Below are 17913 nucleotides of genomic sequence, written 5' to 3'. Positions count from 1 at the left end.
ACACTGGGACAAGGAAGGCAATGGCAAAGAGCTTCAGACAGGCTTTCAGAATGGCTCACATAATCAATAAATAGATAGAGATTGATGTAAAAAAGACTAAGTTACTGTATTTCAAGAATCTAAAAATTTAAATGTTAAGACGGAAAACCATAGCAGAAATGAAATTAATGTTACCACACTGAAACACTGCTTTAAATCATGTTTTACCAAAAAGTTACATTAGGAATATAAATGATGTCACAAAATTTGAAAAAATTGACAGGATACTTTTTTTCCTAAGTAGCTTTACAAGCATTAACAGCCACATACTAGATTGCATACCTGTCACATTTCACTAGCATTAGACTCCACTACCACTCTATTTTCAGTGTATTGAACCTCAAATATATTTTATGGGGGTGGTGAGGCCAAGTTTTAGTACACATCAATATTCTTCATGGAAACAGAAATCTGATGAGCTTCTGTGAAAATTCAAGTGACCTTCAGTTCCTTCTCCTTTGCAATTTTAGGTACATTAACTTAAAACTAGTGGTGTTTTCACATTTTAAATGGATATACCTTTATCATAGCAATCTTTAGGAAATGCTGCTATTTTGATGGATTTTTTTTCAAATATCACCATTACAGTTATGAGTAGAGTAACTCAACTATTTCAAGCTGTGAACACTGTTAGCACCTCCAAATTCTCTAAAGATAGAGATGTTGGCTATTTATTATCAACATAATTGTCACGCACAAGTTTAGTTACAAACAGCATAAAAGGAAAGACTTTGCCAGACCTACTCAGTTTTCATCCCTCCTACTTTAAATAAGGCCATTTTCCTGATTACACAAAATGTACACAGCCCAAAACAACTCTTTCACCACTATGTCAGAGATTTCTTTTACTGGATGGCACTATTTTACTCCCATATAATCTTTAGCCACATTTATCCATTCATAGCCATTCTATATGTAACACTGTATTAAAATCCCACAGTAAATATCCCTGTTCAATTAAGAAAAGAAAACTATGAAAAAGTGCTAGTGAAACATGATTTGTGTTAAATGGATTTTTTTTTAGTTTATCACACACTGTTAGAAAGTAAATAATGACAAAACACCTGCTTTCTTGGTTTTAATTTAGTATCCAGTCCAGTCCCTGCCTCCCACTTCTCTACTGTAGCTCGTTATGAAGATATTTATTTCTTTCGGAAGTGGGAGAACAAGAAAGGAATTGACAAGGCAAGAGTCAGACATGTTGTGGTTGGCATGACCAGACTATCCAACTGCATTGAGCAAATCTGGCTGTCACTCACTGTCTTTTAAGAAGACTAAATCAACTAACCTGGGATAAACCTTGGCCACAGGGAAGTCAACAGAAAACTGGGCATGCAGTATACAACAGCAGCATGCCTGGAACTTGAGATGAAGGACTGAGGTGTTAGAGTAGGAGAGGAATCCTATTCTGGCAACAGATAACCATTCCAGACCAAAATGTGGAAGGTCAGGAAGGTTGTATTGCAAGGCAGATTGTGTTTCAGGTTAGGCAGAACAGCCCTTATTTGAGGTAAGGAAAGGCATCTTCTCACCTAAATTGCTATTTTCATCCCTTTCAACCAGGTGATGCACTCCCATTTGCTGCTGCATGCACAGTCTTATTTGATGTGGCTGTGCTATGTCATTAAGGTGATGGATTGTCACACTGAGAGCTAACCTAAAAGAGTGAAGTGCCAGTCTGGAACCTAAAAGGCTTAGAGCTCCTGAACCTGCTGAAGGAGCCTCAGTAACAAAGAAATATTCTGAACTCCATTTTTGAAGGAGGTGTGTATTTCCCTCCTTTATTCAAACACAACTCAGAACCCATCATAACTTAACCAGCAAACCAGGTTCAGTATTTTGAATATTCTGCATTGCTTTGTCATAATATTACTTCACTGCTCCAAGTCAATCCCATTTTGAGTCTAATATGTTTTAGCACTGTGGTTTCCAACCTACTGGTCCTTTATATACCTGGGTATTTGTTGTTCACAGGTTGCAATATGTTGTTCCAGAGATTCCAACTGGCAACTAATCACATCATTTTCACCATCTAAATGGAAAAGGGTTTTTTATTGCCACATTTAAGGAGACTGAGCATTTATAAAGCAATGTGGTCATGAGTCCCCTAAGATGTGTTTTAACCTTTTCAGTCATGAATTAATCACAGGGGAAAGTCAGCTTTCATCCCAACTGAACTGGAAGTGTTCTAATGTTACTTTTATTCTAAATCTGAATTCTCTCCAGTGAAAGCTAAAGCAAAATCCTTTACTGGGTGAAGGTCTGGGTGCCAGCCATGAAGCTGTTAAAGTATCCTGGCAGCTTATTATTAGCTAGATAAACAAACAGGGGGAAGATGCATGCTCAGAGCTTCCTTCCAAAGCTAAAGATACACACTATGAATGGACTGGACTCAAGGACTGTGGCCAAAGAGTTCATCACTTTAACAAAGATCTGAAAATACACAAGAGTAACACAGCATAAATAACACAATATTCTGGGTATTGTAGAGGAAATACAATCTTGAAGACAACTTTAAAAACCCCTTAAGTATTTGCCTAGCAAACCAGAATTTCTTGTCAGAAGCATATACCAGCAGTATATTAAAGTCTTAATCCTTTACTCAAATCTGGAAAAAGCATTACAGGAAGACCCCAAGAAAATAATTTTCAGCCATATAAAAACTTCAGTTGCTGGAGTCTAGTGTTTAACCCAATAAAACGTGAACCAAGATGACAAAAAGCCTGTTTGGCTTTTGGAGGAAATTTAAATAAGGCTGAATAGGCAATCCCAATGGCAACAGCATGGAACCCAATAGCATCCCTCAGCCTGTGATGATGCAGAAACTAAGAGTGGCTTCTGGGTTAACTGTGGAAAGAAAATTGTTGTACCTCCAAATTAGCCAATATAAAGTGCTGTAATGCAACTAATGATACTCTTTACAAAAGTAACTTAATAGTGAGGGGCAGAACACAGCAGTTAAGAGAAGTAAGGCAAGGTGGCACCTTTTCAATACAGAAAAAAAAAATGGCATGACTAATGTAGTATTTAAGATATATTCCAGAGGTTTAAAGTGGAAAGAAGGCACTAGTAAAAACAAATAGGTTGGGAAAAGAATCAAGAAGTCAATCACCTAAGGATGCTTGCCAAAACACAGCTACTATGAGGCAAAAAAATACAAAGAAGAAATTACATAAATATACTAGAAGACAAACAAAAGAAGCAATTCTTTGCTAGACTAAGCAAACAAGAAAACCCATACCGAACAACCCTAAAATGCTGAGTTCTTTTTTTTTTTTCCACTCAAAACCCATTGTCTAGTCCAGACTACCACCACTATTTAATGTTATCAAGAATTATTTCTAAATCAGATAGTCCATACCTTGCCTTTGCTATACTGAAAGATCCTGAAACTAACTTTTTGCTAGGGAGTCATCCCTTTTCAGCAGTACACTCCCAAAACCCAAGGGAGCTAACACGTACAATGTGTACACAGAAGGAATCAAGTTATTAGGCTCATATTCAACAACCAGTTATGGAAACTGATTGCTTTAAAGTTATGGACAGTGTTCCTGGAGTGAGTATGACATACTGATGAACTGCTAGATGTTGACACTGTGCAGTTCAGAAATCTACCTTCCCAAGAAGAAACTGATCTTTTGGCCTTGGAAGGGAGTTCATGTGCATCTGGGCCTAGATACGTAAGTTTTTTTCTTGTAGGATGCAATGCCTCCACACTGGAGTGGGAAGTCTTGCATGTAAATGCCTTCTTGAATGATTATTTAAATTTTCCAGTAGTCTTGGATTAGACAGAACAATGCCTGGCAGTTCTTTCCACAGTAGTTAAGAGAATCCAGAATTCTTAGGAGACAAGACAGTGAGTAAGTAAAAAGACAGCAGTTAGATGCCAGATGTGTGGTCATGTTAGTAGGCCAGGAAGGAGGGGCTGATCAGATTTTCTGCACATTACCAAAAGAAAGCCATGTATGAACACCAGCTGCTAAGGGCCATTATCAGCTTAGAACTAAGATAAGATACATGTCACCTTGCTATGATTACACAGCCTGGGCTCCAAAGACATAGCAAGGGCCTTTTTCAGTTTGTTAACTGCATCTGACAGACTAACTTCACCAAGCATCAATAAGTTATAAAACCAATGCCTGACAACAAAGGAATGGTTTACAACCCTTTAGAATAATTCTCATGTTCTCTGCCATCTTAAGAAAAGTCACTTCACATTTTATTTATTTATGTACAGCATAAACCGAATTTTAAGGGAAAAAGGTTGCTGGAATAGTTTTGCAGATGGAGCCTATTTACTATTCATGACCTTCACATGACCCTATTAATCAGATCATGAAAACCAAGACCACCCAAATTGATGCTGATGCAGTGAGTATTAAAGAGAGAAAGCTATAAACAAAAAATCTACTATGGATTACACAAATTAGTCATATTTCCTCTAATAAGATGCTGTGCTTTTACATTTTCAATCAACTGTGATGCTACAGAGGCTATCCACAGAAGAAGCTACAGTCCACAATATATGCACTTGTAATTTTACCAACATAAGCCTCTGAATAGCAGACTTGGATTAAAAAGAACAATCAGTTCAGGCTGATTCAGAATGCCAGAAATTTTCCTACAAGAGACAGCAGCTTTTACAACCAAGTCTAACGATATGCATTATGGAACTTTTCAAAGTCACACTGGCCATTTTGGATATTTAGTAATTTCTAGATTGTTATTATTGTTATTATTTACATTGTGTCACCTCAATTTGGAAGTTGACAGTAATTTAGAAGTCTGGTATTAAGAACATGAATGACATCTTATAACTGTCTAGCAATTTAGTTACACACTGTAAAACCTCTTCAGTACTTCCATCTTTTGGACACTAACTGAATGTTCAATTAATCCTTTCAAAAGCATCTTTTCCCAGACTAGAATGATTAATGCATGAAAATCACAAGTCCCTGAAATCACAAGACAATAATTTTGAGTCAGACAACTGCAGAACAGCTTCTTGCTTATGATTTCACTTGAGATCTCCCTCCCTGAAGATCTTAACACAAAACCAACAAATCAGGAAGCTTAAGACACGGACTTTGTCCTACATGCCTGTCAGTAAAATCACAAAAGCTAATTTACCAACCAAAACCAAGATTTCTGATAGAACTTCTATGAAGACTTAATCTAACACTATTGTGTTGTTGTCTCAGTCTGAAATCATTGCTGATACCAGAATTGGAGGCAACAGAAACTATATTGATTTCTACAGAACTGAATGGAAAACTGTCCACAAATTGCAAACAGGGTACAGTGCCAAAGGACAAAGCAAAGAAAGAAGGTGGTCACTGGCAACTATGTGAATTTTAGCTTTCAGAATAACTAACAGGGCAATCATTACACATGAAGAAAAAAGACAAGAAATTATACATCTTACAGAGGCAGAACACCCCAAATACACTGCCAGAACAGGAGCAATACTCCTGACTTTACTCCAATCTCCATTACTGTAAGTTGTTATGTAAATTTTACATATTTTTTTCAAGCAGTCTAGAAAAATTGTTCTAAAATACTAGGCTTAATTTTGTCACTTGATAAATAAGCAAGGAGTCAAAATTTTACATGTGTTTTTAGTATGTTAAAAGCAAGTAAGAGAAGAAAATTAGTCATCTTTTGTTTAAAAATGTGATACTACAACAGGAAAGTCTCCTGTTACAGTATTTGCTGTAAATGACTATTCCCAAAGATTTTGCAGGTAGAAGAATAATCTAGCTCATTGTTTCAATATTGCATAATTTCAAAGTTTGCTTTATCTTTTGGTAAAGTATGTCACAAAGATTATTATTTACAATACATCAGTATTCATCATATCTACTAGAAATGTTTACAAAATTTAGAAGATTGTTTATTGTTTATCAATACAAATCTAGCTTCTAAAGGAATAAAACTCATTAGAAACTGTTCTCCTGGTTCTGCTGAATCAAAAAAACACCTAATCAAGTAATTTGATAAGTTCTACAAGGCTTCTTTCGTCCAGAAAGTCAAACTGAACCTAATTCACACTGAACACATCTTGCAAGTATTTGGCAATGATTTCTTCAGCACCCACTCAGTATTCCCCCCCTACGTTTCCCCATGTAGATTCCATGTACATTTTCCTTTTAGACTTCCAGCTCATCCCACTCAACCTGAAATCAGCCAAAGTTACTAGCAGGATCTGCACAGAACAAATATCCAAGGCTAGTTCCATATGAAATGAAACTAAACAGCATGCAAAAGGTTAATGGGACACATATCCCAAGAGCTCATCATTCCTGCAAGTACCTGTGGTCAAGAAGCAGTATGTGGGTGGCTCTGCAGTTTCTAGCTATTTTTCACATGATTGCTATGCAAAAGGGGCACATCTAACATTAAAAACTAGAACACACTTTTAAAAACACGTCTTGGTCACTGTAGGTTTCCATGGACTCATTTTAAGTTGTATCTGTTGTTTGCAGAACAGAAATTATTCTTATCTACCAGACATTGGTACCATGTGGTTAACTGGAAGACGAGAACACCACACTAACAGCACCGCACAACACTATAACATTTACATGTTATATGTAAATAACAAAGAAGTTATTTACATATTATGGTACACTTAAAACACTAAATTTAGTAACCATTTGTTGCTGACTGTGAAAAACAATGAGTATGCTTAATTAGTATCTTCTTGAATCAATGCAGTGACTTAAATAGAATGAAAGCAAGGCAACTTGAAGACAACTGTGAGTGCAAAACCTCTTAATTTGCCAAGACTTGGTCATCTGATTTTACCACTGGCATTTTGAAGATTTTTCTCATAACATGGCTTGCTGAAAAGTCCTGAGCACCCACTGACTAGGAAACAACAGTGGACAAACTCGTTCACTGGATGAGCTGCATTTGTGATTTTACACTGAAGTAAGCCCATACATACTTTTGGCCTCAAGTTTATTTCTTGCTGACAGAGTAAATGTAAGACATATGAAGAAATTCTCAAAAACAGGTTCTCAAGCATCACTGGATTAAAAAAAAAAAAAAAAAAGCACTATCTCATCTACATCAATACCTAATTTCCTCACAGACTGAACATCCATTTAAAAAATGGACTGTTTAAATGACTGATATAAAGCTATAATTAAGTTTACTTGTTTTAAAAGACTGAACAGAGAATCTACTGAAAGTAATGACCTGTAAGCTATGATGATATAGCTTTGAACTTTTTTTTGTTTGCTTTTAAGTGGCAGTTACTCACAAAGGTGTCACTGTCATTAATAAATGTCATCATTCAAAACTGAATTAATTTTAATTGTCCTGGGTCAGGATTCAGGTGAGCTTCAAACTCACCTGAAGAAAGCCAAAAAAATCTGATTTCCATTTCTCAGTACTAGAAATGCCAAAAACTCTTAGACTGGATGCAGCATATAAAAATATGAGTTTCCAGTAGGACACAAGTGCAACTGCCACTTTGAAAGAGGACAAAAGTTCATTATTTTTTAAATAAAGCACAAAGTGTAAACAAAATCAATATAACTGCTAACAAGAGTAACATTTACATCCCAGGGTAACAAGATACAGTTAGAATAAGGAGCACTATCAAAACCCTGCAACAGTGAGTAACTTTCAGTTTCTCAATTATGAATAAAAAGAATAGTTAGTTCTTTAATCAGGAAAATGGCTCTTCTATTCCAGGCTATTCAGTACAGCAAAGCTTAAGATGAATAACACAACATACTACCAGTGCTGCTTATGTTGACTACTATTACATCACCCCACTCAAAGCTAATAATGATTTTATAGGAGCACCTATAACTGCACTCTTCCAGACTTTAATATGAACTTTTGGCTGCCCTTCCTTTGTTGGCACCATAGAAGGAGCTTTATTGAGATCACACTAATGCTGACATCTCTCATAGTGCCCAGTTATCAGTGTGAAAGTACATCAGTTTGATAGCAGGTTATTTACAGTCTCCCTTTAAGTCACGGGCTTGAGTTGAAAGCCAAGTCCAGCATGCTCCCCACTTAGTGATAGGACATGGCACTACTAACACTATCTGTGCCTGATACAGAGTTAGGGAGTGTCTGTGCTAGACCACACAGCACAACCTGGTGTGCAGAGCAATGCTACCACAGCCCACGCAGCCCAGGCTCTGGAGTTCACAGTGCTTCTGGTATGAACGAGGCAGCAACTCAGATGCAGACACACTTTGTGAGATGATGGTATCAGCCCAGCTACTCTCTACCTGGAGCTCTCAGAATTATTTTGTTTCAAAAAGCAACTGTTAAGTGCTATTCAGACTTCAGCCCATGTTAAAAGGTTTCATTCTAGCCTCCCTTTAAACTAAAATGGATCACAGCAGTACCACTATGTTTAAATCAAGCAACTGATCACAAAAACTTGGCAAGAATGTTGTTCATGTTGAAGCTAAGCAGCCATATATTAAAGAAGTAAAAACATTACAAGTTACAGAAATAGGAGGAAAATGAGCTTTAATTGCCACAGGATAACAAGCAGGAACAGTATGCTTATCAAATAAAGGAAACAAAGAAACCATTTCAAGAAGTACCTTTATATCAAAGGTTGACCCTGCAGAGAAATGGAAAATAACTTTGAAGTACTTCTGATTATATCACATTCTCTCTGCACCACCATCCCACAAAACGCCCATGGGGAATTCTGTGAATAATTTCCCCAGATGCCTTGCACACCAGCTGGTCAGGATTAAACATCTTGCCCATGGCACCTTTTAGACCTTGAGGACTGGGATTTTTGACAGTGGGATGCACAGTATACAATTGTGTATGCCCCATGTGTTTAGGATAATCTAGAGTCCCAGAAACACTGTTAAATCTATCTATAGTTGTGATAAGGGTTAGACGAAATCTACAGCATCCTTCTAGTTTCAAAGTTACAGCCCTAGAATTTCTTCAACAATATACTCAGAAAATATTTGAGACTTGAATGCTGAAATTTTTTGTCTTTTTGTTATTTGAAGCATATAGTACATAGAAATCACAGGCCTACTTGCAGAATACCAAGTGCTAGCAAGCACTTCACATCACATACCCAAAGCACCAGAACTCTGCAATTAACATGTTTACACAATGGGGACAGTCACATATCCGCCTCACTATCAATGGCACCATGCAAGCGAAGCAAAGTAAAGCATAAAGGAAAGGGTCATTTTTTTTTCCCCATAAAGGAAAAAAAAAATCCCTAAACAAACACTGTTTTGTTTTCATTTGCATTAAAACACACTGAAAGATGAATTTTCATGGTAGAGCTCAGAACAGATTTTAAAATGTGCATTTGGATTAAGTCAACAGTTTACTCTTAACACGTTTTTAAGTGACCTGTCCAGATGAAAAAATTCTATGAAGACCATGTAGGTTCTTTCATTATTGGAATAAGTACTTTTGACTTGCTAATCAGGGGAGGACTTCAACTATCTTGAAAGACAGCAAATTCTCCTCTGGCATGACATTAGTGTTTCAGCAAAATACACGGCAATTTCTGTATTTTGGATAGAAGTATAACCCACAGGCTTCAATTATAAGCTAATCTCTGGAAAAAAAGCAAAGATCTCCTTGAATACAATAGCTGACAGCTACAGTACATTTAATGCTGTTTAATGGTTGCCATCAGCACATCAACTTATTTTGCTCATATGCTACTGTTTAAAGTATAAAAAGATTACACATCTAATTAGATTCTAATTAAGAATGCTTCCTGTTCAGAAAAACATGTTTTGCTAACAAGTACAGAAACCTGTAGGATGAAAATGTTGTTTTCCTACACAATCATATTTACTTCCTGGTAATTACTTAAAGATGGTGGTTTTCTGTTATCAGCTTTATTGTTTGTATTATCCTTCAAAAAAACTGCAGGAACATTTTAAGAAACAGGAAAAAGGCATACAGCAGCCTTATCCATTATCAAACGCAGTGATTTAGCTCAGTGATACTGAAAATGTATCATGCCAAAGTAGGTTAACTGCTTGTATGCTGCCTTATGAGACTTCCAGTGCACAATGAGAAAAAGTTTAGTAAGATGCTTAAGTTCACTTACAAAGTCCAAAAAGAAATAATTCTCCATCTCTTTATGACTGGATGTAAAAGCCTTTTCCTAATATCACCCACATGCACACAGAGCTAAGCACATTAACTTTTATTGTTTTCTAGGACTGATATTTAGAATTTAAATCTGTATTAGCTTGTACTGTAGGTCCAGCATCTGAAACATTTTCTTCCACTTACAGAAACAAGATGAGGGCCTCAAACTTACTTAAAACTCATAGGAGGTAGGTAGAACCATTGTGGCTTCATCTGAGAAACATAATAAGATGCATAACAGCAGATGCATTAGTTTTGACACAGTGTGAGGTAGTTTGTGGAAGAAATTGGGGTACATTGTGCTTTCTAAGAGAAAATACACTGTCATGGCAAAACATGCAATTCCTGGTGGTATTTAACAGCTAATTCCAGCTGAAAATGCGATTTACACTTAGAGATTAAGAAACTTTTGGATGAAGATTCAGTTCACCTGAATAATAAAGCTATAAATAAATTTCTCATTGCTTGGAAATTCCCCCTCCCCAACCTACTCAAGCAAGGAACAACCTAACTCCTCTAGGTTCTCTCTCAGCACTATACAAACAACTCCAATTAAGTCAAGGATGTTACTCTTCTTTAATCTCTTCTAGTTTTCCTTTATGGGATTTACTTCAAGCAATCGACCAAGACACATGAAGAGAAATTGCAGTACACAAGTTAGTGATCAAGTATAGTAAATAACAGTGGGTTTTAACAGCAAACTTTGTCTTTTCCTATGCCTGCTTTTATCTGATATGAGAATAAACTGAGCATCTGTTGACTGACTTTCTGCATTTCACTAGAACAGGAAATATAATAGTATGAACAACAACAAAAAAGTAAATCAATCATCATGCCCTGCTGTCAGGCTGGTGATTATACATAAACACAAGTCCCTGTTATTGTAAAGTCAATCTAGACAAACACTGGACTGGACATGTGGTGTTTTGGAGCTAAGAAGTTGTCAAACTAGATTTGAAAATTAGTATTTATGAAACCAAGAGGTCACTTCAGATTAAATGTTTAAATGCAAAAGTGTCATGCTGTTACTCCTGTGGGTTAAAGGGTAAGTCTATACACTCAATGCATATCAACAACAAACAATAAAAAACTGATACTCTTAAACATCCCAGCTTTATCCTCTCTACCCTTACCCAACTGAGCAGGCTTCCCTGGGCTACCAGGTTTGGACACTGCAATAAGTTAGATACCAAAGTATATAGAGCAATTGGGAATTACAACCTCTTAAAATTTTCCAGTACTATTAAAATGTATGAATTTATAGTCCTATAGCACAAACAGCATAAAAACTCTTTGAAGTCTTTATGAATGTCATGAAGTTCAGCAAGGTCAAGTGGAAGGCCCTGCATCTGGGACAAGGAAATCCCAAGCCAAAAACAGACTGGGTGGGGAACAGATTGAGAGGAGCCCTGGAGTGGAAGATTTGGGGATGTTGCTGGATGAAAAGCTCAACATGACCCAGAAATGTGCACTTGCAGCTCAGAAAGCCAAACATCCTGGGCTGCATCAAAATCAGCCAGCCAGCAGGGCAAGGTTGGTGATTCTGCCCCTCTGCTCTGCTCTGGTGAGAGCCCAGCTGGAGTTGCTGTGCCCAACTCTGGGGTCCTCAGCAAAAGAAGGATGTGGATCTGCTGGAGCAAGTCCAGAGGAAGGTCACAAAGATGATCACAGGGCTGCAGTACATTGCCAAAGAAGAGAGGCTGAGAAAGTTGGGGTTGCTCCACCTGGAGAAGAAAAGGCTCTGGGGAGAACTTAGAGCATCCTTCCAATACTTAAAGGGGACCAACAAGAGAGCTGGAGAGGGACTTTGTACAAGGGCATGTTGTGATAGGACAAGGGGAAAAGGCTTTAAACTGAAAGGGTAGGTTTAGATCAAATATTATGAAGAAATTATTGAAATTCTTTACTGTGAGGATGGTGAGACACTGAAACAGGCTGTCCAGAGAAGCTGTGTATCTCTCATCCTGGGAGTGTTCAAAGCCAGGTAGGATGGGGCTTTGTGCAACCTTTGGTCTGATAGAAGGTGTCCCTTCCCATGGCAGGGTGGTTGGAACTAGATGGTCTTGAAGGTCCCTTGCAGTCCAAACCATTCTGTAATTCTGTGATTCTAGGGTTGGTGATAATACATAAGCAACACTCAATTTTGTCAGACATGACAAAATTTTCTATTCAGTTTGGTTTTTCTTTATGAAAAGAGCTAGAAACTAGATTTTGAACTGAATTGCAAGCTTAAAAAGAAGGGTTCAGGTTGGGGGTAGGGTTGCCATCCTTGCATAGAGGGCATTGTCTGTTATAAATAAAGAGCTCATTAGGAAGGAAGTGCTGAGTGTACCATGCAGTACCAAAACAATTACTTTGTTAATATGCAGATCCAGTGAAGCCAAATTTTAGTCTTGTACTAACAACAGTGCCTGGTATCATTAGACAAAGGAATATTTGCAGTCTAGGCAGTATGTTATAAAAGGAACACAAACACAAGGACTTAAATTTATCCACAATTAGATAGCAAGGACCCAAGATAGTCTTATGGAAGCTCAGGCCACCTATCCACTAACACTAATAATTCACAAACATTGGTATTTTAGGTTCAGTGCTGCTGCTTCACTCCACTCCTGATACCTCCTCTGGGGAAACTCTTTACTTACATAATTTGCCAATACCACAAACACAAAAGTCAGTTCCATTTAAACAAATAAATATAATAAGAAACAAACTTACTTCTTTGGTCCCTGAGGATCGACGTGTTGCTCTAACATTAGAAATGTTCCTTGAGCTAGCTGGAGTCGCCAATGGAAGAGTAGTAGAAAGCTGAGGAGGACTCAAAGACAACAAAGGCAACCTGGTATCTCCTAATATGCACTGCTTGGAATTGGAATTTTTACTGGTGAAGCTCTTATTTTTACTGTTTCCTGAATCTGTGTTACCAAACTCTGTTTTCTCCTTATTCTTGATTCTTCTCAAGCAGTCCTTTAGTATTAGCTGAGTGGCAGGCTGACTCAACCAGCACAAAAAGAGTTCATCCACCTTCATTTTCACTGCAGGTTGCAGAACTTTTCCAGGTGACATTTTCTGCCAGTTTCCCTGTTTTGTTGGTTCAAATTCAAAGTAAATATTTGACAATCATATAGATATTCCATTCACCTTTCAGTGTTTCACAGGCATTATTTAACAAAGTGTTAATATTGATTCCCTCAAGACACCAACAGAAGCTGAGAGTTATATTTTAACATGCGACATCAACAACATTTTATAAGTGTAAACCATAAATCAGTCAGAGTCAATTCCAATAATTTCTTTTAAATAATGGATAACTTATTTTAAAAGCATACTGTGTAAATGGTGGAGACTAGAGAACAAAGAGAACAAGAAACTGCACTTGGGCTTTCACAAAGAGATAGCTAACAAATATCCTCTAAGAACATGTGTTAAAAACACATGTATTATGGAAAACAGAACTTGAAAATACTTATAATTGAACATACTAAGAAGCAAATATCTAAGCAGTTTATGCTAAACGCTGGTGATAAAATAAATAAAATTTAATAAGCAAGTCTTTCAGTGAAGAGATTTAGAACTAAGACAATTTTCATTCTGAGGTTGTGATATGGATTCCACATCTTACATCCCCCCATGTGAGGGATTCCCAAAGCCTTGCCATTTGATATTTTAAAACCTCTTATTTGACATTCACTTTTGCAGCTTTTCAAAACCAATGTAAAATCCTATGTAACTCAAGAACTGCGCCAGTGTGATTTCAAGTTCAGATACTCACTCACCTGAAAAAAAACCAGGTTTTTGGTGTTTTTTAGTTTTTCTAGTTTTTTTTTTTTTTGTGTGTGTTAGAGAGACAGAGGATTGGAATGAAACACTGAGAACAGAACAAAATTTACTATAAAGCTTTTCAGCATCCAATTACTTCATGATTTGGTACAGTTCAAATAAAAATCTATGCTTCCTCATGTCTGTGGTTTTTTTTTTTGCCCTTCACAAAATTTAACCTGTATACAAAAATCACATGATAAAAGATACAGGATTGATGATCTTAGACGTCTCTTCAAACCTAAATGATTCTATATACAAGTACGTGGCTAAACAAGCCTTAAAACAAGCACTTCAATTTGGAACCGAATAACACCTAGCAAGCGAACATCCTACTAAAACCTAAAGCTCATCCTCGTCCCACGGCAGAACGAGAAGGCTTTTAAAAGTGCACCACCTAAACTTTCCGAACCTCGATAACTTCGCAGTTCAGTTATTCTGTTTCTAAAAGTGAAGAAAACTCGTCTCCCTACTTTTTTAAGCTCAACACCGTCACGGCGCCGGCGGCTGCGCTCAGCCACCCTCAAGCGCCACCCGCCTCGAAAGGAACGGTCCTGGGCAGGGGCCAGCCCGGCACCGCCCCGGGCACGGGGAGCCGGCGCTGCAGCCACAGGCTCGCTCCCCTCGGCCAAGCCCCGCACTGAGCCCCCAGCAGCAGCTCAGGAGTGCCGTGACTCCACAGCACCAGCCAGCCACACTCACCTGCCCGACTCCACCTCCGCCACGGCCCCTTCCCGCCGCCGCCGCCTTCAAATGCGCGCCTCCTTCCGGCCCGGCCCGGCCCGGCCCAGCCACCGCCATCTCGCGAGAGCGCGGCCCTTCCGCCCCGCGGGACGCGGCCGCTGGTCGCCATGGCGACGGGCCAGACGGGGCCGCCGGATCGGCGCTGCCCTGCCCTGCCCTGCCCGGGCCTCTGCCACCGCCGCCACATGAGCGCAACTTAGAGCTCTGACAAGGTCTCGGCGTCTCACGGGCTGGTCCTCACTGGTTCTCTGAGAGAAGCTGGCAAAGGGATGAAGGGGCAGAGTGTTTCCTTAGCAAGTTTGCTGATGGCGCAAAGCCGGAGGAGTGGCCGATACCCCAGAGGGCTGTGCAGCCCTTCGGAAAGACCTCGACGGCTTGAAGAGAGGGTCAGAGAAGAACTGTCTGGAATTCAACAAAGGCAAATATAGGGCCCTGCACCTGGGGAGGAATAATCCTAGCACCAGCAGCTCTACCGAGAAGGACCTGGATGTCCTGGTGGACAACAAGCTGTCCCTGAGCCAGCAGTGTGTCCTTGGGGACAAGGCCAGTGCTGTCCAGGGATGAAGAGCATTGACAGCAGGTCGAGGGAGGTGGTCCTGCCCCTCTACTCAGCCCTGTAAGGTCCCATCTGGAGTGTCCAGGGAGAGTGTATTTTCATGGGGGCACTGGCATTGCGCCTGCGTCAACTCCCCAGCCCAAGAGATGTGAAGCTCCTGAAGAGGGTCCAGCAGAGGGTGACAAAGAGAGTCAGGTGACAGGAGCATCTCTGCTAAGAGAAAAGGCAGAGGGAGCTGGGCCTGTTCAGCCTCGAGAAGACATGACTAGGAGGGGACCTTATTAATGTGTATAAATATCCAAAGGGGGTGGGTCCAGACACTTTTGGTGATGCCAACCACTAGGACATGAGGCAAGGGCCAGAAACTGATGCACAGGAAGCTCCGCCTGAATATGAGCGAGAATGACTTTACTGTGCAGGTGACCACACACACTGGAACAGATTGCCCAGATTGCCCAGAAAGGTAGTAGAGTCTCCCTCGTGGAAGATGTACAAGAACCATCTGGATACACTTATGTGCCATGTGCTCTAGGATGACCCTGCCTCAGCAGAGAGGTTGGATCAGATGACCCACTGTAATCCCTTCCACACAATTTACCCATTTTGTGGTTCTGTCAAAGTGAGCTGGTTCCATCTGCTAAATGCTGTTAAAAGGAGAACACTAAATGCTCTTTCTACACAATGGCTATGGTTACCACTAGTGTTATGATAGGATGAAAGAGGAGGTGGAGGCAGTAACAAATAGAAGGATAATCCCCTTACTAAGAGAACGACGTGTGCCAGTCTGTTTGCAGCCCCTTTTTTGTACTGGAAAACATACACTGGGATTTTGTGGTTGTCAGCTTTCAGGGCTGTCACCCTTTTGAGGCTCCCTGGGTGCACTATCAGTGGGGTTTAGGTGGTTGACCATTGGCCCATATAGTTTTTTCCTTTGGTATTTTTTACATCAGCAACTCATTGGTATTTTTACATCAGATTCCCTACTTCCACTGCACTGATTTTTCCTCATGTGGCTACGCTTCACTTTTGTTAATCCATTTTACATTCTGCCAATTCCTTTACCAGCAGAGACGCTCCAGATTTATGACAGGTTAATATTACAAATTGTTGGAACCTTAATGCTGTGGAAATGGGGCTGTACTGAAGATGATACAGTGGTTTGGAGGGAAGGCTTGAAAATGTAGGCAAGAGTAAAATAGGGTAAGTGAAGGAATGGGCTTGCTTTCTCATTTTTGGAAGCTTGTAGAGAGGACACAGAGATAAGAAAGGGCTTAGAAGAAGCAAAAGCCAAGATGCTGTGAGAGAAATCTGGTACAGTCCAACACAATTACATTTAGCTAATACCAGATTGATATTTTGATAATAACAGTCATCTGGCAAAACCCAGTATTACTCTTCTGAGTGTATCAGAAGGCTTTAGCTTTCAGCTGTAAACACTGAAATATATTTTCATAAATCTTAAAATGAGATTCTGCACGTAAGAAGACATTGAAAGTTCTTGAGGGAGTCTCCACTTTGTGAAGTGGGGTAGTATTCTGTTTCCTGCCCATTGGTTGGTGAAGTTAGAAAATATGTTTTTGCAAAGCCACAGTGGACAAAATGTCATTTTTTAAACTGGAGTAGAACATTCAACATAACACAGCGGAAGCAGATGTCAAAGTATGGATAAATCTGTATATAATATGGAAGTAGCTTTTAAGTAGAGAAATTTAAAACCCTGTGTTATGGATAGCAGCAAGATTTTTGGCGGAGAACTGAAGGGCTGAATTAAGAAGACTGATAGCAGAGCAAGAGACATGGAACAAAGAGGACTTTTAAAACATTTTGAATGCCTTTGAAGCATTCCTTAGTGATGGTGTAGCCATCTGTTGATTGACATGTTGAAGACAGGTGGGAAGAAGGGGATCAGAGACTGACTTGACAGAGTTGTAGAGTTGGATATCATCTGCAAAGAGATGATGCCCTTTGTTGAAACTGGCAATGAAATCTCCCAGAGGAGCATTAGAAATAAGAAAAAAAGAAATAGAAAAAAAAACCTCCTCTGAGAGATGCACACAGTCATAGTGTTCTCTCATGCATGCTAGTGTAGATTCAAAGCAATTCTAACTCTGGCTTCATTAGACTGTGTCATGGATAACATTGGTGTGAGAGAGGAATCAATTCCATGTGCCTTCTGTTAAGCAGAAAACACTTTGGGCATCAGGTTGTACCAGTTGTGGCAATTGAGGCAGATGTTTTGAACTTGTGTCTGAATGAATCATATCTATTCAGCAGTATATCTACTGGTAGGGATGTGTTTTTATACACAGGGGCTCAAACTTGGCCAAAAGTGGAGAAATACCTAAACTGAACCTCTTTATTCAGATCTTCCACTGAGAATTGAAACTGAAATCCTTTTTGACTGCTGTTTCCTTGTTCTTGCTTGACATAGTAAGTACAGAAGCTGAACCTTTTTTACATTGCTTTCAATTCATGGAAAACAAAAATCTGTTCTAGTGTCTTAATCATTTTTATGAAATATATCCATCTGGTTTAAAGATGGTCTCCTTTAAAAATCCACTGAATAATTATTAAATATTAAAATACTGAGCATACAATATCCAACTGAAAGTTTAGTGATGTGGTCACAC

At 39.1% G+C, this 17913-nt stretch overlaps 1 protein-coding gene across 1 annotated transcript in view; it reads right to left on the bottom strand.

Annotated features, from left to right (window-relative positions):
* The window catches only part of PPP2R3B (protein phosphatase 2 regulatory subunit B''beta), a 45810-nt gene extending 31050 nt beyond the window's left edge, over window positions 1-14760 (bottom strand). The window contains exons 1-2 of the mRNA XM_071418262.1: window positions 14686-14760; window positions 12883-13245 (exon numbers count right to left, since the gene is read on the bottom strand). Of these exons, the coding sequence (XP_071274363.1) occupies window positions 12883-13230 (348 nt within the window). The 5' untranslated portion in view covers window positions 13231-13245; window positions 14686-14760. The remainder of the gene's footprint in view (window positions 1-12882; window positions 13246-14685) is intronic.
* Between the last annotated feature and the right edge of the window lie 3153 nt (window positions 14761-17913).

The sequence above is a fragment of the Agelaius tricolor genome, unplaced genomic scaffold, assembly GCF_023055355.1.
Source record: "Agelaius tricolor isolate 1412-34295 unplaced genomic scaffold, bAgeTri1.0.p SCAF_79, whole genome shotgun sequence".
Lineage (NCBI taxonomy): Eukaryota > Metazoa > Chordata > Aves > Passeriformes > Icteridae > Agelaius > Agelaius tricolor.
Note: the sequence above shows the minus strand (reverse complement) of the source record. Positions and strands in the feature narration are given on the sequence as shown.